Source organism: Zeugodacus cucurbitae, chromosome 3 (genome assembly GCF_028554725.1).
Source record: "Zeugodacus cucurbitae isolate PBARC_wt_2022May chromosome 3, idZeuCucr1.2, whole genome shotgun sequence".
Lineage (NCBI taxonomy): Eukaryota > Metazoa > Arthropoda > Insecta > Diptera > Tephritidae > Zeugodacus > Zeugodacus cucurbitae.
In genome coordinates, this window is record NC_071668.1 from 33453187 (window position 1) to 33479653 (window position 26467).

At 37.0% G+C, this 26467-nt stretch overlaps 1 protein-coding gene across 4 annotated transcripts in view; it reads left to right on the forward strand.

Annotated features, from left to right (window-relative positions):
- The first annotated feature begins 1390 nt into the window (after positions 1-1390).
- Positions 1391-26467, forward strand: part of LOC105220469 (electroneutral sodium bicarbonate exchanger 1) — a 268022-nt gene continuing 242945 nt past the window's right edge. For 2 of the 4 annotated variants that reach the window (XM_054227254.1, XM_054227257.1), the window contains exon 1: positions 18856-19016. In XM_054227254.1, coding sequence (XP_054083229.1) covers positions 18997-19016 — 20 coding nt within the window. In that variant the 5' untranslated portion in view covers positions 18856-18996. Of the gene's footprint in view, positions 2034-18683; positions 18831-18855; positions 19017-26467 lie in introns of those variants that run through there. The other 2 variants (XM_054227256.1, XM_054227255.1) reach the window with 2 other exon arrangements.

Consider the following 26467-nt stretch of genomic DNA (forward strand, 5'->3'; position numbering starts at 1 on the left):
CATCCAAAGAATTAAAAGGCAGGGATGTTAGCAAGAATGATAGAGACAAGATTACGACAGTCGTTTACAGTTAGCTTTTTTGGGTTTTGAGTTGCTGTTGAGTGACAACTTTCACGACCCCGAACACGCGAGCAAAACAAAAAACAAAAGAAAAATTTGCATATTGCACGGTGGTACAAAACTATAAAACCGAAACAAAGAGCTGAAGTCAAGGCTAGTGCTTAAATATTATTTAAAATTCTAAGTCAAAAATGTATTAACTTGAAAAAGAAGTCCGCAATGGCGGAATTAAACCACAATAGTACAAAAATGTCGTATATAAACAATTTTTTTCACTTTTCTAACCAACAAAATAGTTGGCAAAATGGAGAACTTTTTGTAACAAAACATATAACTTTAATTATAAATATGCATTATAATATTGGATCATTTTATAAATGAAGATTTTAAGAATTACCTTCATTGTGATATTTCATCTGCACATTATACAATTTGGTTCACTATGTTTAACATTTCCGTTTTCCATTTGACAATTCTTCTGTTGCCTATTCCCATTCGTGGGTCGTGAACGCTTCAGTCTGTCGTAATCTTGTCTTCTATCATTCTTGGGATGTTAGTAAGAATAACAGCTGATTTATGTAAACAAATAAATTGTATTTCTTTGTCAAAATGGTAAACAAATGGGAATTCAGCTGATAGAAAAGAGTAACCATGGTTACATATGGCAGTATTTAAATAATATTTAAATGGCAAAGCGTGACCATTTAAATAAAAATTAAGTCAAATGATGAAACTGAAATTAATTATTTTTCACTTAAATTTGTTTCGTGAAACCGGCTGTAAGATTGGTAGCAATGTCTATATGTAACCCATGACGGATGTTGCAATTTGCGGATAAGTGTGTTATTTCACGTTAGAGAAGCATACGTGTCTTAAAGATTTGTAGAAGGTAGTAAATAGTAAATTCAACTGCAAATCTCTATTTACAACTGTAATTAATCATATTCAGTTATTGTAATATGTCGTTTGTTCGTTAATACCAAAATATCAAAAAATTAATGTTTTAAATGTTCTTAACAATGCAAAATTAAAATATTTATCCCCTCATTATTTAACCTTTGAACTAAGTTTTATCAAGAGAAAGTAATATAATTCTAAACTACTTTATTTATTTAGTCCTGTAAAATTTATATTAAGCATTAATAATATACACTATAACACATTGTTTACGTCTTATTGGCATTGGAATTTCCTTCGAGTGCATGGTTAAGGGTGTGAAATTGTAGAAACGGTTAATATTGCCTATTTTGTGGATTATATGTTTATATTTGAGCCTGCGCAATGAATACCGTGGTAGTGATTTCAAACTCTTTGCACGAATAATTCAATAAGGAAAACCGGATAAATACTATTTTGTATTTTGAAAAAAATATAGTTTTAGTAGCAGAATTGTGTGTGTTATACATACAGAGTTTAAGATAAAAAGTCTATATAAGAAATAATTATATAAATTGAAATTTAAAATATTGCATAATTTACATTGTTAATTGTACATTATAGATAATACAATATACTGTTAGTGAATATAATATTGAAAAAGTGAATGAAACACTTATCATAAATATTATTATACAAAATATTTAATTAGTTCTATTTGTATTTATGAGAAGATTTAAAAAGTAATATGCCATAGGTAAAGAAGTACAAATTTTTGTCTGTTACTAAGCCAAAACTAAACTGTTAAGAAGTTTCAACCCACCGTTAAATATTGTACAAATCGATTTTTTACACTTGGAAATGGAAAACAAACTTCTATTGCCAAAATATCCAGTAGGCGGGCAAGTGTTAATTATATACAAATTCTAGAACAGACGACAAATAACAACAGCAGTGCATTAAACAACATATGCTCAGGAAAATATACATGCATAGGGCGATAAAAACGCTGTGTAATTAAAAATACCTCGAAAATTACATCCCATACTGATTTATTAAAGTCAAATAAAAATATTTTCAAGTTTGTAAACTTTCAGGTGAGTACAATTAATATTTCCAATAGAAGTAAGTTTATATTATATAAATTGTGAAGATAAACTAATAAAATCGACAAACCAATGTATATTTTTTCTTGTGACTTCATAAATATACCATTTCAGAAAATACCCTCGAACGTTATGTATATGTGTGTATGTCAAATGTATTAACATTAAAACTTTTGACAGTGGTGCAACCATGGGAAAACATAAGTGCGAATAATTTTCTTCGATTTATTATGCATTTATTGGTTTACAATTTACGCTTTTTAGAAACTTAATATCCAATATTACGCCAAGATATAAATTTATAAATATGTATTTTAATATACAAAATAAACACATAAATACAACAAAATATTATAGTATTACAAAATCTATATCATAAGTCAACATTAACATGAATGCAACTTAATTGTCTGCAAATATTTTAGTAACAAATATATTTATTTATATTTTAAAACAATTAACACCTTAATATATTCTCTAAAAATTTATATGAAAATTCGAATTTTGTAATTGACATTTGAAACTGCTAAAGTATATTACTTTGGTACAAATGGCCAGCATTTCTTAAATAATACACACAAATAAACTCAATTTAACTAACAGTGAATAACAATTGAAAATCACAAAAAAAAAACTTATTTTCCAAAAAACGAAATAATTCGTTGTTTATTTCAGCGGGATTCTTAGAGGTAGCTCGTTTTGCCTGTCAATTGTTCAGTACCTCATGATCTGGCTTTGTTGCTAACATCAAAAATTAGTTCATAGACTCTCTCAACAAGTAAACGAGAAGAGTTTCGTATCACATTATCCATGGTGTCAACTGTTGTATGCAGGGAGTCAATTTCATTGAATCTTTTATTCATCAATAATTGCTATTTCTCTTTTCGTGGTGTCCATTGCGTTAACGCGGGCAACTCGAATTGGGCAAAATTCCTGAGGCTATTTACACGGTACACAAATTCTTTTCTATTAGTTAAAAACGTATTTACATACAGTGGAACTTCCATAACTCGAAGATCTCCACAACTCGAACACTCAAATTGGCAATAGTGTTTAGGAGCCAAATTTCATACAAATTTCCTTCCCTAACTCGAATTTCTATAACTCGAAGTTCTCCATAACTCGAACTCTTGAAGTGGCAATTGAAGGCAACTTTCATACAAAATTCCTTCCATAAATCGAACATTTTGGTCAGGGCATAAACAAAATTTAATATTTTACTATCGAGGCAGAATTTGAAAAGAGTCACTCTATATCGTATGGAGGAGAATAAAAAATATGATATTACACTAATGGATTTCATAAATCATGTTACAAAAGCATGTGATACAGACATCAAGAGCTAAACAAAAGCAAACTGCAACAAATAAAATTACAGAATACATGTTTTAACGTATGTTCATGAAACTTTATGAGAAGTAAATAAATAAAACTCTATAAATCTATATTTTCCAGCTTTTTGAAAAATTTTATGTTTTAATGAAAATTCTATAACTCAGGTTTTTTTTGTGGTTATGGGGATTCGAGTTAGAGAAGTTCCAATGTACGCGCGGATGAAGTTATACTTCTTAGTGATATTCCAAGAAATGCATATCATTTTGTATGAAAGAAAACTAGCGAGAGACACTTTCTTAAATTCACATTTTATAAATTTATTACGCACATTTTATAAACCAAAGTCCAAATCAATTATCATTTCTGGGTTCTGATGGATTGATATCTATAATATTTACAATTGGATTATGATAACTAAAACACGATATGAAATGTCTTACATCTATTTTATCAATATTTCTCGCGAATACCGTATCAATAGTCGTACCTCCTTTTGTCGTTGGATCATTTCTTCCATTGATCATTTGAAATACAATCATACATATGCGTACACATTTTTCCGAAGTCGTATAACTTCAAAAAAATTTAATTTTATTGAAATTAAACAATTTACTGCCACGGGTGAGGCTCGAACCCACAACCTTAACAAATTTTAAAAATTTAATTTTATTGACATAAATAAAAAATTTAATGCCCTGGGTGAGGCTCGAATCCACAACCTAAGAAATTTGAAAAATTTAATTTTATTGAAATAAATAAAAAATTTAATGCCCCGGTGGGGCTCGAACCCACAACCTTAACAAATTTTAAAAATTTAATTTTATTGACATAAATAAAAAATTTAACGCCCTGGGTGAGGTTCGAATCCACAACTTTAAAGAGTTTTAAAAAATTAATTTTATTGAAATAAAATACATACACATGTGAATATGTCACCAACCCAAAGTAATACTTTCCATTTGCAAAGAAAAAACATGAAGACTGACTACAAGAAATGATCCTGTGAAGCATAGTCTTAATGTGCTGAACACATAGAAGACGACAAGCGACGAGCAACATCTGTCAAATATTAAAATACACGCGTTCTTATGGGCACAGATTTTTTGGCAACAGCACGACTTCACCACAAAAGGGTTGAAGTCTTCGCTGTCGCCAAATTAGAAATGTTTCTAATTTTGCCGGCGACAATGGCCGCTGTAGAGCTGCCACTAATATGTGAAATGTAAAATTATTCAAAGTTCTCACAAGTATGACGTTATTTTGCCAGCAGAAACGTAAAATAGCTTTAATAAATCATTTATAATAACAATCGATTATTTAAAACAAATAAATCGACCATTTTTACATTTTTTACGTAAATAATTTCACTTTAAACTAAATACGTAAATTTTATTGAAGTGATAGATGTTAGTACGGCAACAATGAAATTGCTTTTTGATATGTCGCTGCCGTCTTCAAAATGTACAAGACGCTGGCTTCAAAGCGACATTTGTGATTAGCCGTCGCTACGTCGTGTCGTGTCGTCGTCTTTGTGTTCAGCACTTAAGTTTTCAACGGCAAACGCAGAGAATTTCAACCAAAAGTCACATAAACTAGTTGAGAATTCGCAGAAATGAAACAGAAACGAAAGAAAAAAATCAAAAGAACCATACGCATAATGTTCGCAAATTTGTTTAAATGCATATGTGTGTAAATATGTGCACTTGTAGTACATTTCTTGTAAAATCTTCGTTGCCGCGGAAAACGTTTGACCGCAAATAGTAATTTTTTTGTCACAGACTTGTAATCAGAGTCGCGTTTTCGCAGGCAAAGAGGTCTATGTCCCCAAATCATATTATTATGGATTTTTTTATGTCTTGATTCTTACTAAAATCAATTGTAGTACATTAATATTTTAGTAGAATATTTAAATACATTTAATTATTTATATTTGCTAATAGTAAGTCAATACTATCTAATACATATTTTGCGCATTTATAATTACGGAGGGATCACTTGAAACGACTCTGTAAAGCTCGATGTGTCGAAAAATTGATGGCGCCTGCGCAATGCCAAAGCGACGCAACATTGCGCTGTTGGTAGAAAATCGGCTTGTCGTAAATATGTATGAATATGCATGAGCATGCAAACATATCGATATAAATTTTTGGCGCTTGTTGTTTCTGTAGAACATTGCTTTTGAGTTTTGGTGGTTGACAAACTTACGTGCACGCATATACAAATGTAAGTTTGTGTGTTTGTTCAATGACATATAAACATGTACATATGTATGTTTATGCATAATATTGCATATTGCGCAACAATTATCGCAGCCTTTTTCGAACTCGTATAAGAAGTATAACTTCAAAAATAGATAATATTATCAGAATAATAATTTATAAAGAATTATTAATTGAAATTAAATTTTGTTACGAACAAGAAGAAATAACGCGTTGTCCAAACACAACCACCTCGGTGCGTTTTCACGGCCTTGTGTAAACTCATGCTTTATTCAGTGAACGACGTGCCCCGTAGCAAAGAAAAATTATCTAAAGTTATGAATTTGGTAGCAACGTAGAAATGAGAAACCAATGTTGCCATTGCTCATTTTGTATAGATAGTTTTACACAAATTTAGCTTTTCAGTTTTCATAACACAAAAGATCAAAACTGAAATACAACTATTAACAAGTAAGGAAGGGCTAAGTTCGGATGTAACCGAACATCTTATACTCTCGCAATTTATTTACATAACACACAAATTTACCCATAAATTCGACATAAAGTTTAATAGAATAACGAAAATCGTCATATATAGTATATGAGGGCTGAGGTAATTTCTGAAGCGATTTCATTCATTTTCACCAAGGTGCACTATATCCAAGACTATACGCTCACTTAATTTTGCTAAGGTATCTCACGTATTAACCAATACATATATGCGGAATACAGCCCACCGTATTTTTAAAAAACCTATAATTAGGTATATGGGAGCTAGGAGATGTTATGACCCGATTTTAATAAAACAATTTCCTCTGAATTACATTAAATTATCTGAGAGATTTACCCATATTTTAGGTTAAAATTTACCCTTAGGCGCTGAGTTCAACACGTTCGATATCTGGGGCCTTGAAATGTTATAGTTCGTGTTCGACAATTTTTTCACAAATGAAGCCAGAGATGATATACACTATTTGTGTAAAGTTTTATTCCAATATCTTCATTGGTTCCTTATGTACATGCATATATGTTATAAAGTAAAGGAATAAGACGGAATTCAAAATTGAGTTATACGGAAAGTAGTCTTGGTTGTGAACCGATTTCGTCCGTGTTATCAGGGTGTCAAGAAAATGTTAAATACTGAATTTCATTGAAATTTTGACCCATAAGTGGGCGATGCCACGCCCATTTTCTATTTTTTAAAAAAATCTGAGTGCAGCTTCCTTCTGCCATTTCTTTTTTAAAATTCCGGATTTCAACTCCACTAATCCATCCTGATAATTTATATATATATAACCCCATATCTAACTCTTTTATTTCTTGGTGACACAAACAACCATTATGTGAACAAAACTATAATACTCTCTTCAGCAACTTTGTTGCGAGGGTATAAAAATAGTCTACCCATTTACAAATAAGAGTATTCGACTGTGTGTTAGTTTAAGGATAGTTGAAATATATTAAAGTTTATTTTTTAATTTTTATAAAATATAGAAACTGGCAACCCTGTGATGTACGAGAGCAATCGGAAAAAATCCGAGAGTGTTCATTGTATGTAAATTGCGATCTCATAAGATAAGTCGTATCAGCTCTCTCCGTCTACGGTTTTGCGCTTTTCACTGTTTGAAGCATCAGTCATGGTCAACGGATGTGTTCCTTCATTTTCAGTAGGTATACTCAAAAGTCTCCGCAATCGATATGAAAAATGTCATTAAGTGCCTTATATGCACATATATTTTGCGGCATCGTTGTTTTTCTCGCTTAAATGCCTGTAACATTTAATAGCCTTGACATACGGCTATTTAATCCATTTCAATGCAACTTAGTGCCATAGAAAGGCACAAAATCTTCGTACATAGAGATAATCTTAGCAAATTTAAAAAAGAAATAAAGTAAACAAATTATTTATGTTTCTATTTTGCTAATCAAATAAATTATCAATAACTAATTTAAATGTTTAAATGTTGTTGTATATAGTACATGAGGTTGTGTTGGTGTAATTCATCACACCATTTCTCTAATTTTCATGTTGTTAGAGAGGGTACTAAAAGGAAATGTTACAAATAAGTTTGGTTTGTATAGATTTATTAGTTTGCGAGATATCTATGTATATACAGAAAACCTATTATGGGTCACTTTTCCCAAAAATTGCATCCATTTATGGGCTAATAATGAGAAGAGACAACGTAAAAAACTGTTCATATAAATTGTAAACAGCAATGCAAACACTTTTTGTATAAGTATAGTAGTAGGAGTTCAGTATATGCAAAAACAAAAAAAAACTGAAAATCAGACCCGAAATGTTTACGTGTATCCTATTTTTGTTTTTTTTTTCCTCGCGTGTTTTGGAGAAATCTAACGGTAACAAATTGTTTGAAACTATTCAATTGCTTAGATGATGTTGGAATTTTAATTTTCTGTCAAACGTCAATGTGTATAAAGTCGAACTGGGGCGTGGTCGTGAAATTTCATTTGAGACTCGGAAAATTATCTTAGACTTGTATTTAAAGGGGAATTTAGGACGTGCAATTGGCCGATTTATTAACAAACCGCCATCGAGTGAGCAATAACAATAATTCAATCATATGAAAAGTCTGGAACTTTACAGGTAAAACCACGGTCCTGCCATCAAGTTGACACCCTACGGTAAACGTAAAATCCTGGGAGCAATACAGGCAGACCTAAGGCGTGCATCCTCAAACCAAACAAAATGTATGGGTTGGTTAAATTTTTCATTTTATATACTGTTTGAGTATTATTTTCCAATAATTGTACTATCCAATTATCTATAAGAAAGTTTACTTATAAAAAAAAATAATTTCATATCATATTGAATGCACTAAAATGCTTATCCGTGCCTCTAACACTTTACAACATAAGCAAAAGCCAAAGATGCTTTCTATGAGCGCCTAGAACGCACCTATGAGCGCTGCCCCCGCCACGATGTCAAAATCGTGCTTGGCGATTTTAACGCCAGGGTGGGTAAAGAAGGAGTCTTTGGCACAACAGTCGGAAAATTCAGCCTCCATGACGAAACATCGCCAAACGGCCTGAGGCTGATCGACTTCGCTGCGGCCCGAAATATGGTTGTCTGTAGTACCAGATTCCAGCATAAAAAAATTCATCAAGCAACGTGGCTGTCCCCTGATCGAAACACGCGCAATCAAATCGATCACGTTGTGATAGACGGAAGACATGTCTCCAGTGTTTTAGACGTGCGTACGCTCCGAGGACCAAACATTGACTCGGACCATTACCTAGTAGCAGCAAAGATACGCACTCGCCTCTGTGCAGCAAAGAACGCCCGTCAACAAACACAAGGAAAGTTCGACGTCGAAAAGCTGCAATCACAACCGACAGCCGAACGATTTTCTACTCGACTTGCACTCCTGCTCTCTGAGAGCACTCATCAGCATCTCGATATAAGGGAGCTGTGGAACGGCATCTCAAACTCATTGCATACCGCTGCAGCCGAAACAATTGGTCTCCGGCAACGCCAAAAAACCAGTTGGTACGATGAGAATTGTCGTTCCGCAGTGGAGAGAAAACAGACTGCCTACCTCGTAACGTTGCGATCGACCACAACACGTTCGGGGTGGGATAGATATCGAGAACTGAAGAGGGAAGCGAGACGCATTTGCAGACGTAAAAAGAAAGAGGCCGAAATGCGTGAGTATGAAAAGCTTGAAAAGCTGGCCGACATGGGTAATGCTCGAAAATGTTATGAAAAGATGAGGCGATTAACAGAAGGTTTCAAGACCGGAGCATTATCATGTAGGGACCGAGAAGGTAATCTAGTAACGGATGTCCAGAGCACACTGGGATTATGGAGGGAACACTTCTCCGACCTGCTCAATGGCAGTGAAAGTACAACACCAGGAGATGGCGAACCCGATTCCCCAATCGATGACGATGGAATAGATGTTCCATTACCCGACCATGAAGAAATTCGAATAGCAATTACCCGCTTGAAGAACAACAAAGCGGCGGGGGCCGATGGATTACCGGCCGAGCTATTCAAATACGGCGGCGAAGAACTGATAAGGTGCATGCATCAGCTTCTTTGTAGAATATGGTCGGAAGAAAGCATGCCTGACGATTGGAATCTTAGTGTGCTCTGCCCAATCCATAAGAAGGGAGACCCCACAATATGCGCCAACTACCGTGGTATAAGTCTCCTCAATATCGCATATAAGGTTTTGTCGAGCGTATTGTGTGAAAGACTAAAGCCCACCGTCAACGAACTGATTGGACCTTATCAGTGTGGTTTTAGACCTGGAAAATCAACAATGGACCAGATATTCACCATGCGCCAAATCTTGGAAAAGACCCGAGAGAGAAGAATCGATACTCACCATCTTTTTATCGATTTTAAAGCTGCCTTCGATAGCACGAAAAGGAGCTGCCTTTATGCCGCGATGTCTGAATTTGGTATCCCTGCAAAACTAATACGGCTATGTAAGCTGACGTTGAGCAACTCCAAAAGCTCCGTCAGGATCGGGAAGGACCTCTCCGAGCCGTTCGATACCAAGCGAGGCTTCAGACAGGGTGACTCACTATCGTGCGACTTCTTCAATCTATTGCTGAAAAAAATAATACGAGCTGCAGAACTAAATAGAGAGGGTACAATCTTCTACAAGAGTGTACAGCTCCTGGCGTATGCCGATGATATTGATATCATCGGAAGCAACAACCGCGCCGTTTGTTCTGCGTTTTCCAGACTAGATAAAGAAGCGAAGCGTATGGGTCTGGTGGTGAATGAGGACAAGACGAAATATCTCCTGTCATCAAACAAACAGTCAGCGCACTCGCGTCTTGGCTCCCACGTCACTGTTGACAGTCATAACTTTGAAGTTGTAGATAATTTCGTTTATCTGGGAACCAGCATTAACAACACCAACAATGTCAGCCTTGAAATCCAACGCAGAATCACTCTTGCTACTTTGGACTGAGTAGGCAATTGAAAAGTAAAGTCCTCTCTCGACGAACCAAAATCAAACTCTATAAGTCGCTCATTATTAACGTCCTGATGTATGGCGCTGAAGCGTGGACGATGACAACATCCGATGAGACGACTCTTGGGGTTTTCGAGAGAAAGGTTTTGCGCAAGATTTATGGTCCTCTAAACATTGGCAACGGCGAATACCGCAGACGATGGAACGATGAGCTGTACGATTTATACGACGACATTGACATAGTTCAGCGAATAAAAAGACAGCGGCTACGCTGGCTAGGTCATGTTGTACGGATGGAAGAAAACACTCCAGCTCTGAAAGTATTCGATGCAGTACCCGCTGGAGGAAGCCGCGGAAGAGGACGACCTCCACTCCGGTGGAAAGACCAAGTGCAAAGTGACCTGGCTTCACTTGGTGTTTCCAGTTGGCGCTAAAAAGCAAAAAGGAGGAATGAGTGGCGCGCTCTGGTGGATTCGGCTATAATCGCTTAAAGCGGTTCCTACGCCAAATATATATAATTGGCCGATTTATTAACAAACCGCCATCGAGTGAGCAATAACAATAATTCAATCATATGAAAAGTCTGGAACTTTACAGGTAAAACCACGGTCCTGCAATCAAGTTGACACCCTACGGTAAACGTAAAATCCTGGGAGCAATACAGGCAGACCTAAGGCGTGCATCCTCAAACCAAACAAAATGTATGGGTTGGTTAAATTTTTCATTTTATAAACTGTTTCAGTATTATTTTCCAATAATTGTACTATCCAATTATCTATAAGAAAGTTTACTTATAAAAAAAAAATAATTTCATATCATATTGAATGCACTAAAATGCTTATCCGTGCCTCTAACACTTTACAACATAATCAAAAGCTATTTTAAGGAAACAACTTTGAGTTACAATACAAACGAAGTCTGTAAAATATATAATGTCGCTGGTGGAGTACGCCAGGGATCTGGCATAATGTACTTGGAACATTATGTACGACTGAGTACTGCGACTCAAAGTACCCAAAAACGTTGAAATCATTGGGTTTGCAAATGATATTGCTGTTGTGGTTATAGAAAAACACATTCACGATATAGTTACGATAAACAACAGGACAATAGGCGATTGGATCGACCGATGTAGAACACAAATTCTCGCATTTGCCGAAATATAACCATGAGAGACAACATTTACAAATACATTTGGTATAGACCCAATTCCCGATAACTTAGTAAAACAAATGGTCGAATCGGTAAAGAAGTTGAAAGCTGTTTGCTTAGTTACAACCAGAATTATGAAATCCCAACGAACCAGCGAACAGCTCCGGAGAATTGAGTATTTAAATGTGAATTTTTAACACTGACGAGACGGGAGGAGTTAACGACGAACAATGTACCACGCGGGGTATTATACCAACAGAGGTGGAACCAAGTAAAAACAAATTGTAACTGAATGCATTTTGACCATCACGATCGTATGAGTGTAACTCAACTCCCGACGTAATACTTGACGGTGGTACCGGGGGGAACGGTACAGGACAGTAGGAGATTTAGTTCGGATAAATGTTCCACCCTGACATGGAGTCCAGGCTTTCGATATTTCCTATATGTATATGGTTCTTTGATAGTTGTTTGCCTACGAACATTATATATTACATATGCGCAAAAGTTTTAGCATTTGAGATGTTATTAAAAACAGTTAATGACAAAACAAAAAAATATACATAAGAGCATATTAATATATTATATATGTTTTAACATATTTATATATATGTATTTATTATATGCATAATTCAAATGGTTTTATTGAATCATGTAGTTACTAATTTTTGAAACTAATGCTTTTTTGGTTTTACTGTTATGAATGTTGTCTGATGTCTTGTATTAAATTTAAGATTTTAAGTTCATTAAATGCATTAAAGTTATGCTTTTATGATCAAATGTATTTGTTTTAATAATAAAATGACTGAATGGCTTGCCGAAAATTGTTTTTTTTTTTTGCCGAAACTACAAAAGCTGAAAAAAAATTGTTTCCATTATCATGATCGGAGAGCTGAGCAATGTCATATTTACAATAAGGCTTTTTAATACTTTCGTAGAATTGGTTGGAAACTTTTAATAAACCAATGTTTGATTTAATTCGCCAAAGGAAAGGATAATCACTGAACACCCTTAATTGCCAAAGACTTCGAGCTCATTCTCATGATATCACAGATGCAGTGATACGAAAATTAAACTTTGTGCTTTTAGCCGAAACTTGGTTAGACAATGATGAATGACGACAGCAAATCGAACTTCACGTCAAATATAAACGACCGAACATTCGAGGAAGAGGTGTTGTGATCTGTTATACATTTCCAAATGAATGCAATAAATTGCACTGCACATACAGTGATTTTGACTCAAATTGGCGATATCAGTTTAAGTAAATGTAAATTATCAAATAGAGAAGAAATTGTCAACCCAGCGATCTATGTACATATCTCCTAACCATATGGCTCTAATGTAAATTCCTGAGTCAAGAATTCGGTTCAGAGATGCATAACGCTATATTGAATATAATGTACGAATTTGTATACCACATCTTATTATTTCGATTATCCCTGTATGGGAGGATGGAGTCATATGTAGAAGTTCACGTAAGTGAGGAAAGTTTCTGACTGTCATTCACTTGGGAGTGGCCAGGAACGATTCTTTTACATGTGGCTCAAGCAGCTCACGACTTCCGGTCTTAGACCAAGTATCCTCTGGGTAGCCAACAGACATCCGTTTGGAGGCGAGCTAAAGTGAGAAGGCGAAACCCGCTTATGCGGTTGTGCGTAGGGTTTGGGACACACCACATAAAAACACCCCACAATGGAAAGAACAAAACAGCCTCGGATGAGAGACCCCAATTTTGATGACGACCACTGCAAACGTTTAAAGGACTACGATTTAAGGGCATGCACCTGGAATGTCCGGACCCTTAATTGGGAAGGTGCCTCTGCCCAGCTGGTTGATGTCCTCGTAAGGGTAAAGGCTGACATCACCGCAATCCATATAAAGGAGCGCAAATTCGGTGTGGGATTCGTGGTGGGAGAGAAACTCCGTCGTCGAGTCTTGGCATTCACTCCGGTGGATGAACGTCTAGCCACAATCCGCATCAAAGCGAGGTTCTTCAACATATCGCTGATTTGCGCCCACGCCCCGACGGAAGAGAAGGACGAAGTGATCAAAGATACTTTCTATGAGCGCCTAGAACGTACCTATGAGCGCTGCCCCCGCCACGATGTCAAAATCGTGCTTGGCGATTTCAACGCTAGGGTGGGTAAAGAAGGTGTCTTTGGCACAACAGTCGGAAAATTCAGCCTCCATGACGAAACATCACCAAACGGTCTGAGGCTGATCGACTTCGCCGGTGCCCGAAATATGGTCGTCTGTAGTACTAGATTCCAGCATAAGAAAATCCATGAAGCTACTTGGCTGTCCCCGGATCGAATCACTCGCAACCAGATCGATCATGTTGTGATAGATGGACGACATGTCTCCAGTGTTTCTGATGTGCGTACGCTTCATGGTCCCAACATCGACTCGGACCACTATCTTGTAGCAGCTAAAATACGCACCCGCCTCTGTGTAGAAAAGCGAACACGTCAACAAACACAAGGAAGGTTCGACATCGAGAAGCTGCAATCACAACCGACAGCCGAACGATTTTCTACTCGACTTGCACTCCTGCTCTCTGAGAGCGCTCATCAGCATCTCGGTATAAGGGAGCTGTGGGACGGCATATCAAACTCCTTACGTACAGCTGCAACCGAAACCATTGGTTTTCGGAAAAGCCAAAAAAACAGCTGGTATGATGAGGATTGTCGTCTCGCAGTGGAGAGAAAACAGACTGCCTACCTCGCAATGTTGCGATCGACCGCAACACGAGCGGGATGGGAAAGATACCGAGAGCTGAAGAGCGAAGCGAGACGCATTTGCAGACAAAAAAAGAAAGAGGCCGAAATGCGTGAGTATGAAGAGCTTGACAAGCTGGCCGACAGGGGTAATGCTCGAAAATTTTACGAAAAGATCCGGCGACTAACTGAAGGTTTCAAGACCGGAGCGCACTCCTGTAGGACCCCCAGAGGTGATCTAGTTATTGATAACCAGAATATACTGAGTTTGTGGAGGGAACACTTCTCCAGCCTGCTGAATGGCAGTGAAAGTACAACACCAGGAGATGGCGAACCCGATTCCCCAATCGACGACGATGGAGCAGATGTTCCATTGCCCGACCGTGAAGAAATTCGAATAGCAATTACCCGCTTGAAGAACAATAAGGCGGCGGGGGCCGATGGATTACCGGCCGAGCTATTCAAATACGGCGGCGAAGAGCTGATAAGGTGCTTGCATCAGCTTCTTTGCAGAATATGGTCGGAAGAAAGCATGCCTGACGATTGGAATCTCAGTGTACTCTGCCCAATACACAAAAAGGGAGACCCCACAATTTGCGCCAATTACCGTGGGATAAGCCTCCTTAACATCGCGTATAAGGTTCTGTCGAGCGTATTGTGTGAAAGACTAAAGCCCACCGTCAACAAACTGATTGGACCTTATCAGTGTGGCTTTAGACCTGGAAAATCAACAACAGACCAGATATTCATCATGCGCCAAATTTTGGAGAAGACCCGTGAAAATAGGATCGACACACACCATCTCTTTGTCGACTTTAAAGCTGCTTTCGACAGCACGAAAAGGAGTTGCCTTTATGCCGCGATGTCTGAATTTGGTATCCCCGCAAAACTAATACGGATGTGTAAGCTGACGTTGAGCGACACCAAAAGCTCCGTCAGGATCGGGAAGGACCTCTCCGAGCCGTTCGATACCAGACGAGGTTTCAGACAAGGTGACTCACTCTCGTGTGATTTCTTTAACCTGATGCTGGAGAAAATAATACGAGCTGCAGAGCTAAACAGAGAAGGTACAATCTTCTATAAGAGTGTACAGCTACTGGCGTACGCCGATGATATCGATATCATTGGAAACAACACCCGCGCCGTTAGTTCTGCTTTCTCCAGACTGGATAAGGAAGCGAAGCGTATGGGTCTGGTGGTGAACGAGGACAAGACGAAATATCTCCTGTCGTCAAACAGACAGTCAGCGCATTCGCGTCTTGGCTCCCACGTCACTGTTGACAGTCATAACTTTGAAGTTGTAGATAATTTCGTCTACCTGGGAACCAGCATTAACAGCAATAACAATGTCAGCCTGGAAATCCAACGCAGAATCACTCTTGCCAACAGCTGCTACTATGGACTAAGTAGGCAATTGAAAAGTAAAGTCCTCTCTCGACGAACAAAAAACAAACTCTACAAGTCTCTCATCATTCCCGTCCTACTTTACGGCGCAGAAGCGTGGACGATGTCAACATCCGATGAGACGGCACTAGGAGTTTTCGAGAGAAAGGTTTTGCGGAAGATTTATGGTCCCTTAAGAATTGGCAACGGCGAATACCGCAGACGATGGAACGATGAGCTGTATGTGTTATTCGACGACATAGACATAGTCCAGCGAATAAAAAAACAGCGGCTACGCTGGCTAGGTCATATTGTGCGAATGGATGAAAGTGCTCCAGCACTGAAAGTATTCGATGCAGTACCCGCTGGTGGAAGCCGAGGAAGAGGGAGACCTCCACTCCGATGGAAGGACCAGGTGGAGAGGGACCTGGCTTCGCTTGGTATAACCAATTGGCGCCAAACTGCCAGAAGGAGGGATACGTGGCGCGCTGTTTTGGACTCGGCTATAACCGCGTAAGCGGTGTCTACGCCAGTCAAGAAGAAGATCCCTGTAATATGTACAATACAACTCTCTCTCACATTCTTTCTCGCTCTCACTTTCAATGAATGATTAAAGAGTATTAACTTCTATCACTTGTACTATGCTGCACGCGACGTTGTTTTTCATTTATAAGCTTTTCTGTATATTAGAGATTTTTTTGAAACCAAGTGAGTGTTTTGACGAAATTTGGTACACATGTTCTGGGAACTTTGGAATGAGGGGCGATATCGGACTATTGCCACGCCCACAAAATTGCGAAAACCGAAAACCTATAAAATGTTATAACTAAGCCATAAATAAAGTTATGAAAATATTATCTATAATAGGATCACACTAGGAAGGGGCATAACAGAGCTGTATAAACCCATTCTGCAAACGTTTCCACGACCAACCCCCATACAAAGTTTATGTTTATCGGTTCTCAACCGAGCATGCCATATTACTCAATTTTTAATTCCATCTGATTCGTTCACTTTACACAAATACTGTATTTGAGCCGTGACATCACTTATGGAAAAATTGTCAGAATCGGACTATAACATTTCAAGGCCCCGGATATCGAACATGAAGAACTCTGTGCCTAATGGTAAGTTTTCAACGAAAATATCGGTAAATCTTTACCATATTTTGATGTAATTCAGAGGGAATCTTTTTCTTCTAATAGTGTGTCTCTGTATCAGAAATGGTTACAATTAGGTCATAACTTCCCTTAGCTCTCATATAGCTAATTATAGGAATTTTAAAAATACGATAAATCGGGTAATAAATGAAATATCTTAGCCTAATTAAGTGAGCATATAATCTTAGATATAATGTACCTTGGTGATGAAAATTGGTGAAACCGGTTCTGGAATTACCTCAGCCTATATACTATATATTATGATTTTCATTTTTCTACTGCACTTTATGCTGAATATATGGGTCAAATTGTGTGTTATCTTAATAAAAATATTGCAATATATTGCGAGAGTATATTATGTTCGGTTGCACCCGAACTTAATCTTTCCTTACTTGTTAATATTCGATTTCCCTAAGTTCTGCACTCTTTTTGCAATGCGTCGCACAATTTTTCAGAAGTGGTTATTTCATCCAAATCCTTACATACTATCTTAATATTGTGGCTTTTAGGCGGTATAAGAGCCATCTCTCCGACCACATCCTCTAGGGCGTTTTGAAAAGGTTCGGCTCTCTTGTCCGTTTGGTTTTTCAATTCCAGTAAAAGGTCTCTTTTAAAGGTTTTTCTAATGTATGTCATATGTGATCCCAATGATTCGAGCTCACTGTTGCTTTTTATTTTACACAGGATATCAGCAAAAGAAGCGCCGTCTTTTTTGGTTTAAATGATAGCATCTGGTTTCAATCTGATTTTTTTTCTATTGGCCTCTTGTTCTTTACCACGTCCACTCATTTTCACCTGCGCTGGGTTTATTTCCTGGAGCATATGCTTGTTCTACTTTTACGGCTTCCTTATGGTGTCTGCGTTTATTCGTTTACATTCTTATGCTTCTTTGTTGGTGGTAATTGGCCATTTAAACTTGGTCGGCACTGTCGCCAATCTTCGTTGATCCAGCAGCTGTAATACCTCGTTGATGCCGTTCTCATTATTTTGGAGTTCGTCCTAAAATGATTCTCCGGTGTTCGTCCATCACCATTTTCAGATGCCATACCTCCGCAAAAAATGTTTGGGAACACCTGTCTTGACGCTAATACTCTATTTATATTTCCAATGGTTGGCTACGCCAAAACCAAAGGAGAAAAGAAAACAAAAAGGGGATCAGCTGATCGAGCAAAACAAAACGGCAAAATAGATTAAAGTATTCCAGTTTCCCGAAAAGCTTCAAGCTAAACTAATGTGATTCGTACAAAACCCCAGGACCTCACCTAAAACACATCTACTTCACTATAAACACTGCACATAAATTCTCTAAATAGCCTTATTATACATATGTAGTTTGTTGAAGCGGAATCCATAATGACATTGAGGTTGTCCAGAGTAATTTAAAATATTGTCTGTTAGCACTTCACCACCTGACTGGCCTTTGCACTAAGATAATTCTTTTATAATAGTACATGTCTCAAAATTTCACTCGTGATACAATACATACAAAATCAGATGGACTAATTCAAAGTTCGAACTAATCGACAATCGTGATAAACTATTTATAAATGTACATATTTTTGTATGTCTGCCAATCAACAACGAATATTGATACAATTCTATATTTGAGCTGGTAGCAGTTTTGATAAATACATGACAAGTTTATTATCTTACTAACGCTAATAGACATTAACGGAGTCTTAATTAAGGGATATGTCTGTGTGTACAGGTCATAATATAATATATGATAAATAATCAGTCAGTTGAGTGCCATTGAATGCTTCGTAAAAACTGTATTCACAAACTTTGTTTGATTCATTATCATTATAACGTACATAAAACTCGGTATATATCTTAGATCTAAATAAGAGATTTGTCAAAGTTTGTCCAATGTTTGAATGACTAAGTAAGTATATTCGAACATATATAAATTACATTCTCAGTTATCATGCGACGGTACACGAAGCTTATATAGCGGTAAATAACTCTTGTGAAAGAATCGTTGCAAAAGTAGACCATCAATTTAGTTTACTGTTATCTGTTAATACAGATTATTAAATAGCAATTATACAATGGCAAAACGATTAAAATTGTAAGTAACACAAAACATGTTTCTTATTCGGATATGCAAAAATAGTGTACAAAGTGGCCCGGGTATTAAGCAGTTGTTATAATATATTTAATATGATGGTGGAAATTATATATTGTGTGTGAACTTCTAATATAATAAACATAATTATATGCAAATGAATGGATGTAGTATATGTACATATGTTTACTAATGTAGAAAAAAGTAATTATTTTTATTTATCTTTATATATGTAACTGTATTTATTGACCACATAATGTTTTTTTTTTAAGTGGAAGTCATATTCCTAGATACAGAATGACTGAAACTATGTTTGTCGAATTTTTGGTTAGGATTCAAAGACGTGTGTATAATATAAATTTCAAATTACAAATAACTGAGTCTGTCCGAGCAAGCGGTAACTTGACTTAAAATTAAACTTGGTACACATGTTCCTTGAGAGGGTTGTTATTACAAATTGATGAAATCGGACCATTGCCACTTCTTCAAAATGCCGATAACCGAAAAGTTATAAAGTAGTATAATTCAGACACAAATAAAGCTACCAAAATAGAATTGTGTACATAGGAGCACAATAGAGAGGGGCTGTAATTTTTTCGAAAAGTGGGTGTGGCTCCGCCCCCAAATAAGCTTTTTGTATATAACTCGCAAATTACTAAAGCTATATAAACTAAACTTTCTCCAATCATGTTCCTTACGTACCCCTTCTTGACCTTGAAAATGGGTGTATTCGGATAATAACCGCTCGTGCGTCCTCTCACTAGCGAAACTCGTCAGAAACACTAAATTTCACAGAAGAAATAGCAGAGAAGAGCTAAACTTGAATTTCTATAAAAAATGGAAAATGGGAGTGGCCACCACTTTTGTGTCAAAAACCATAACTCAGGAAATACTCGACCGATTTCAATAAAATTAAGTACATAACATTTTCTTGACACTCCGTCATTATCGATGGCAATATCGGTTTACAACTACGCCTACTTCCCATATAATGCATCTTTTAATTCCATCTGATTCGTTTACTTTATAATTTATAAATTAAGCACTAGAGAAGATATAGGAATTAAACTTTACACAAATATTACTAATAAAAAAAATGGTCCAAATCGGACTATAACTTTTCAAGACCCCAGATATCATCATGAAAAGCTCAGTGCCTAAGAATATTTTTTTCAAAAATATCGGAAAATCTCTCAGATATTTATGTAAAAAGAGAATTTTTTCTTTTAATAATGTGTATCTGTACCAAAAATGGTTAAAATCGGGTCATAACTTCATATACACACATACCTAATTATAGGTTTTTCAAATAAAAGGTGAGCTTTATGCAGTATATTTGGTTTATATGTTAGATTCGGCGATTTCCTGCTGTCGTCATAACCATATACCCGTCATATATTCGTCATCGAAACCAAAGCCCATTTGTCAAAATGGAAGAGCACAGAAGAACTAAGCAAAAAAAAACAAGCCAAGTTTGATAATTTTTTCGACTGTAGGAAATCGCCAATCACGCAAATTACGTCTAACTTTTAAGCATGGCAATAAAGCAAGGGGCGATCAGGATGACGAGACTATTGTAATTTTTGATGTATGTGTTTCTCTCCGTCCGGGATAACTTGCGTAAATATTGGGAATTTTGATGATACTGAGTACAGGAATTCCTTGTCATTATAAAGAAGGTTTGACATATTGTCAAAAGAACGAACACAAAACAACGTTAATCTAAAATTTATAAAGTGCTATAACTGAACAACAAATGAAGCAACTGATAAATATTTCTTATTGAAATAAAAAACGGTAGCAAAGAATGTATACTAATAAGAAGGAGCAAATGTTAACTCGCAACTTTTTGAGTGCGAAATTATAAGAGAACATCGAAAACTCGCCACTTCGAAAGAAAAAAGTACACCAAAGCATCAGGGAACTGTTAACAATGATACAAACAGACGAAAGTGATCTGAAAAAAACACTGATTAAGGCGCGATGATTGCCACTTTCGAAATGGCGCAGGTGGTAAGCACGAAGGAGTTAATCAAAAGCGATTCCGAGCATTTACGTTCGCAAATACAAATCAATAACTATGATTAAGAAGGAACCCTCCGTTGAAACGCCTCTGCCCATGGTGTTATGTCGAAGGTGTAACGGCGATTTTGTGCGAAGGCGGCGTGACGCTATATTGTGTTGTTGTTGAGTTGTAGCAAAATGTTACAAATAAGTAAATGATCGCTTCCCTTACCCCTGACAACTTTGCCCACAAACATACAGATGTGCTCGCTTACATATTGATGTCGAATTGTTGTGCGAGTCGACGAGAGACAATGTCGCCTATGTTGTCACATTTATTTCTTTCGTATGGTTTAGTTCTTGAATTAAGACATACGCTATTTTTATAGTTATGCAATGTTCGATTTGCCTTCGTTTCATGCCGCTGAGTTTCAGCTAAAATAGGCTAATAGGAATAAGAGATATGCATTCATCTGAACATTGATTTGCATTTGCAGAATTGATTGAAGAATCTTTTGTGTCTGGAAAGGGCTATGTTGCCACTTTTCACTTCTGAAGTGAACATTAGAAAATTCTTCAACTCTTGATTTTTAGCATCGTCTTGAAGAAATAACTTGTGGGCGGCTTGAATATGCGGGGATGGATGGAAGATTCATTTTCAGTGGTTGGTTGACTCTTCAATATTCTAGAATTGAAATTTTTTCATCCTCGTTAGAAGGATCATCATACTGAAACGACTTTTGGTTGACCAGGCGCCCTTGTGGAGGCGTTGGTTGTGCGTTCCTTATGAATGAAATTGCTGTTGTAGCATGAAACATTTAAATGTTCTAATTAGAATATCTATGTAGCGCAATCGCAAATATTGACCAATCAGGAAGCGCTTGCGCATATGATTGGTTGTTGTTTGTGTAACTTGCGCGAATGTTTCATTATTTGCCAGTAATCGTTAGAAGGGATTGTGAGGAATATACATATGTGTGTAAGTTTACATGTGTGTGCATCTCTTTGAGCATTAGAAAAAAAAGGAGTGCGTGGAGTCCCTACGCGCGGATGAAGTTATACTTCTTAGTGATATTCCAAGAAATGCATATCATTTTGTATGAAAGAAAATTAGCGAGAGACACTTTCATAAATTCACATTTTATAAATTTATTATGCACATTTTATAAACCAAAGTCCAAATCAATTATCATTTCTTTCTTCTGATAACTAAAATACGATATGAAATGTCTTACATCTATTTTATCTATATTTCTCGCGAATACCGTATCAATAGTCGTACCTCCTTTTGTCGTAGGATCATTTCTTTCATTGATCATTTCTAATGAAAATTTCTCTCTGAGGAATGCCAGTATTGGTTCAGCTTCTACATACACATGCGAATATGTTTATACATACACATGTGAATATGTCACCAACCAATAATGCGCAACCATACAATTATACATATGCGTACACATTTTTCCAAAGTCTTATAAGACTATTACTCGAGTAATTGCAAAATAATCGCAAACAGCATTTTGAAATTTAATACATTTTATGTTCATCTAAGTTAGCGTACAAGGGTCGAAATTGGTCGCATCAGTCATTAATGACTGGAAACGGTGTAAACATAGTTAAATTCTGATATGTCAACGTAGTTTAATATCAACAAATGAATGTCTGGTAACACTGCATTTACAGTTAAGTCAAACGCATTTTACGTTCAGTTGTTTTTTTAATAAAATAGCAATAACTACGTTAAATGTCAACTTTGCTGCAAAAATTTAAAATTTTCTAATAACACAACAAATATGTTGCAGTATTTAAAATTAAAGCATGCAACAGTAGCCTGCAAATTGTGGTAAGTTGGAGCAATCGTTATTACATTTTAAATTTCTTCTAGTTATATATAAATATATGTGTACAAATTAGACTCTGAAATCTAGGAGTAACGACAATGTTCCCCTAAGTGATGATGACACTGACACCATGATTGAAATGGCGAGTTGCAGCAGCAAACTAATTAATGAAAGCCCTTCAGCTTCGAAACACTATTGATGCTTGGGAAGAAATGAAAACCGTACGGACTTTCAAAAAAGTGTTGTCATCTACTTGGTACCTCAGTACCTGCTGAGCGGCTTTTCTCAAAATCGTGCAACTGCGACCGAAAAACGCAATCGTTTGACAACAAAACGTTTATCGAAATTGCTTTTTCTTCAAACTTGGTTGAACAGAGAATAAATTTTCTTGACTTCAATAAATATATTTTCATTTATACTAAGACAAATGAATTTTTAATACGATATTTTAATTTTATTTTCGTTTTTGTTTTTGTGTATATACCAACATAATTTGAATGTCTGAAATAAGAATATAGTCTCCTATATTTTATTGGTTTTATTTTTACGCAAAGTTGCAAAACATAGTCTTTTAAGTAAGAGGCAATTCTTTTACTTTAAGATTGCTGTACATATTTTGAAAAATTTAATACCATTGTGCTACTTAACTTCAAATATAGACCATTTTCTCTTTTAGGATATGTCTCGGACTCTGTGATAGAGCATTATAATACAAAATTCGGCCTTGAAACTTGGTGGTGGTCTTTATGCAATTTAGTATTATTTGAAAACATTGGAGTTATTCGATTACTCGATTTTTTTACATTAATTGCAATTAATTGCAATTATTTTTTTATATCTTGCAATTAATCATTTGATTATTTAATCGATTAAAAAAAATGTTTTGCCATTTTTTTAACGTTCCTTCCATGCTTGATCTTATATGTATATCCATTAGCCTTTCTTGTACCTTAAGCATGAAGGATGTGAGGCTTATGGGTCTAAAATCCTTAGCATTTTCATGTGTTCTTCTGCCTGGTTTTGGTAGGAACACCACTTTAGTTCTTTTCCAACTTCTTGGGATGTAAGACAGTTGAATACTTGCCTTGTATATGTTTTCAAGCCTTTGACTTATTGGTTCTTCCAGTTTTTGCAGCATTATGGGCATAATCCCGTCTGGACCTGCCGCTTTGAATGGTGAGAAACTATTTATAGCGTATTTTATTTTCCATCTGCTTACTATCAGGCCTTGGTAGTCAGCTGCTTTTGTGGGTGGATCTGGTTGAACCTCCGTTATTGCCGTTTGCTGACTCCCTGGGAAATGCGTTTTAATGAGAACCTCCAAAGATTCTTTTGCAGAGGAGGTCCACGCATTTCCATCCGCCTTTATGTAGGCAATATTGCTGTGTCCCTAGGCTCGAACTCACAACCTTAAGAAATTTTAAAAATTTAATTTTATTGAAATAAATAAAAAAATTAATGCCCCGGTTGAGGTTCGAACCCACAAACTTAAGAAATTTTAAAAATTTAATTTTATTGAAATAAAATACCTACACATGTGAATATGTCACCAACCAAAAGTAATACTTTCGATTTGCAAAGAAAGTACATGAAGACTGACTACAAGAAATGATCCTGTGAAGCATAGTCTTAAGTTTTCAACGGCAAACGCAGAGAATTTCAACCAAAAGTTACATAAACTAGTTGAGAATTCGCAGAAATGAAACAGAAACGATAGAAAAAAAATCAAAAGAACCATACGCATAATGTTCGCAAATTTGTTTACATGCATATGTGTGTAAATATGTGCACTTGTAGTACATTTCTTGTAAAACATTCGTTGCCACGGACAACGAATGACCGCAAATAGTAATTTTTTTTGTCAAAGACTTGTAATCAGTGTCGCGTTTTCGCAGGCAAAGAGGTCCATGTCCCCAACTCATATTATTATGGATTGTTTTATGTCTTGATTCTTACTAAAATCAATTGTAGTACATTAATATATTAGTAGAATATTTAAATACATTTAATTATTTATATTTGCTAATAGTAAGTGAGATGGCGAAGCCCGCTTGTGCGGTTGTGCGTAGGGTTTGGGACCCACCACATAAAAAAATCTCCCCAATGAAAACAAACACCGAGCCTCGGATGAGAAACCCCCCTTTTGATGAAGACCCCTGCAAACGTACTAAGGATCATGATTTGAGGGCATGCACCTGGAATATCCGGACTCTTAATTGGGAAGGTGCCTCTGCCCAGCTGGTTGATGTCCTCATACAACTAAAGGCTGACATCACTGCCGTCCAAGAAGTGCGATGGACGGGACAAGGACGGAAGAAGGTGGGTCCTTGTGACATCTACTACAGCGGCCATATAAAGGAGCGCAAATTCGGTGTTGGATTTGTGGTGGGAGAGAGACTTCGTCGCCGAGTCCTGGCATTTACCCCGGTGGATGAACGTCTTGCCACAATCCGCATCAAAGCGAGGTTCTTCAACATATCGCTGATTTGCGCCCACGCACCAACGGAAGAGAAGGACGATGTGACCAAAGATGCTTTCTATGAGCGCCTAGAAAGCACCTATGAGCGCTGCCCCCGCCACGATGTCAAAATCGTGCTTGGCGATTTTAACGCCAGGGTGGGTAAAGAAGGCGTCTTTGGCACAACAGTCGGAAAATTCAGCCTCCATGACGAAACATCGCCAAACGGCCTGAGGCTGATCGACTTCGCTGGGGCCCGAAATATGGTTGTCTGTAGTACCAGATTCCAGCATAAAAAAATTCATCAAGCAACGTGGCTGTCCCCTGATCGAAACACGCGCAAATCGATCACGTTGTGATAGACGGAAGACATGTCTCCAGTGTTTTAGACGTGCGTACGCTCCGAGGACCAAACATTGACTCGGACCATTATCTAGTAGCAGCAAAGATACGCACTCGCCTCTGTGCAGCAAAGAACGCCCGTCAACAAACACAAGGAAGGTTCGACGTCGAAAAGCTGCAATCACAACCGACAGCCGAACGATTTTCTACTCGACTTGCACTCCTGCTCTCTGAGAGCACTCATCAGCATCTCGATATAAGGGAGCTGTGGAACGGCATCTCAAACTCATTGTATACCGCTGCAGCCGAAACAATTGGTCTCCGGCAACGCCAAAAAACCAGTTGGTACGATGAGAATTGTCGTTCCGCAGTAGAGAGAAAACAGACTGCCTACCTCGCAACGTTGCGATCGACCACAACACGTTCGGGGTGGGATAGATATCGAGAACTGAAGAGGGAAGCGAGACGCATTTGCAGACGTAAAAAGAAAGAGGCCGAAATTCGTGAGTATGAAAAGCTTGAAAAGCTGGCCGATATGGGTAATGCTCGAAAATTTTATGAAAAGATGAGGCGATTAACAGAAGGTTTCAAGACCGGAGCATTATCATGTAGGGACCGAGAAGGTAATCTGGTAACGAATGTCCAGAGCACACTGAGATTATGGAGGGAACACTTCTCCGACCTGCTCAATGGCAGTGAAAGTACAACACCAGGAGATGGCGAACCCGATTCCCCAATCGATGACGATGGAATAGATGTTCCATTACCCGACCATGAAGAAATTCGAATAGCAATTACCCGCTTGAAGA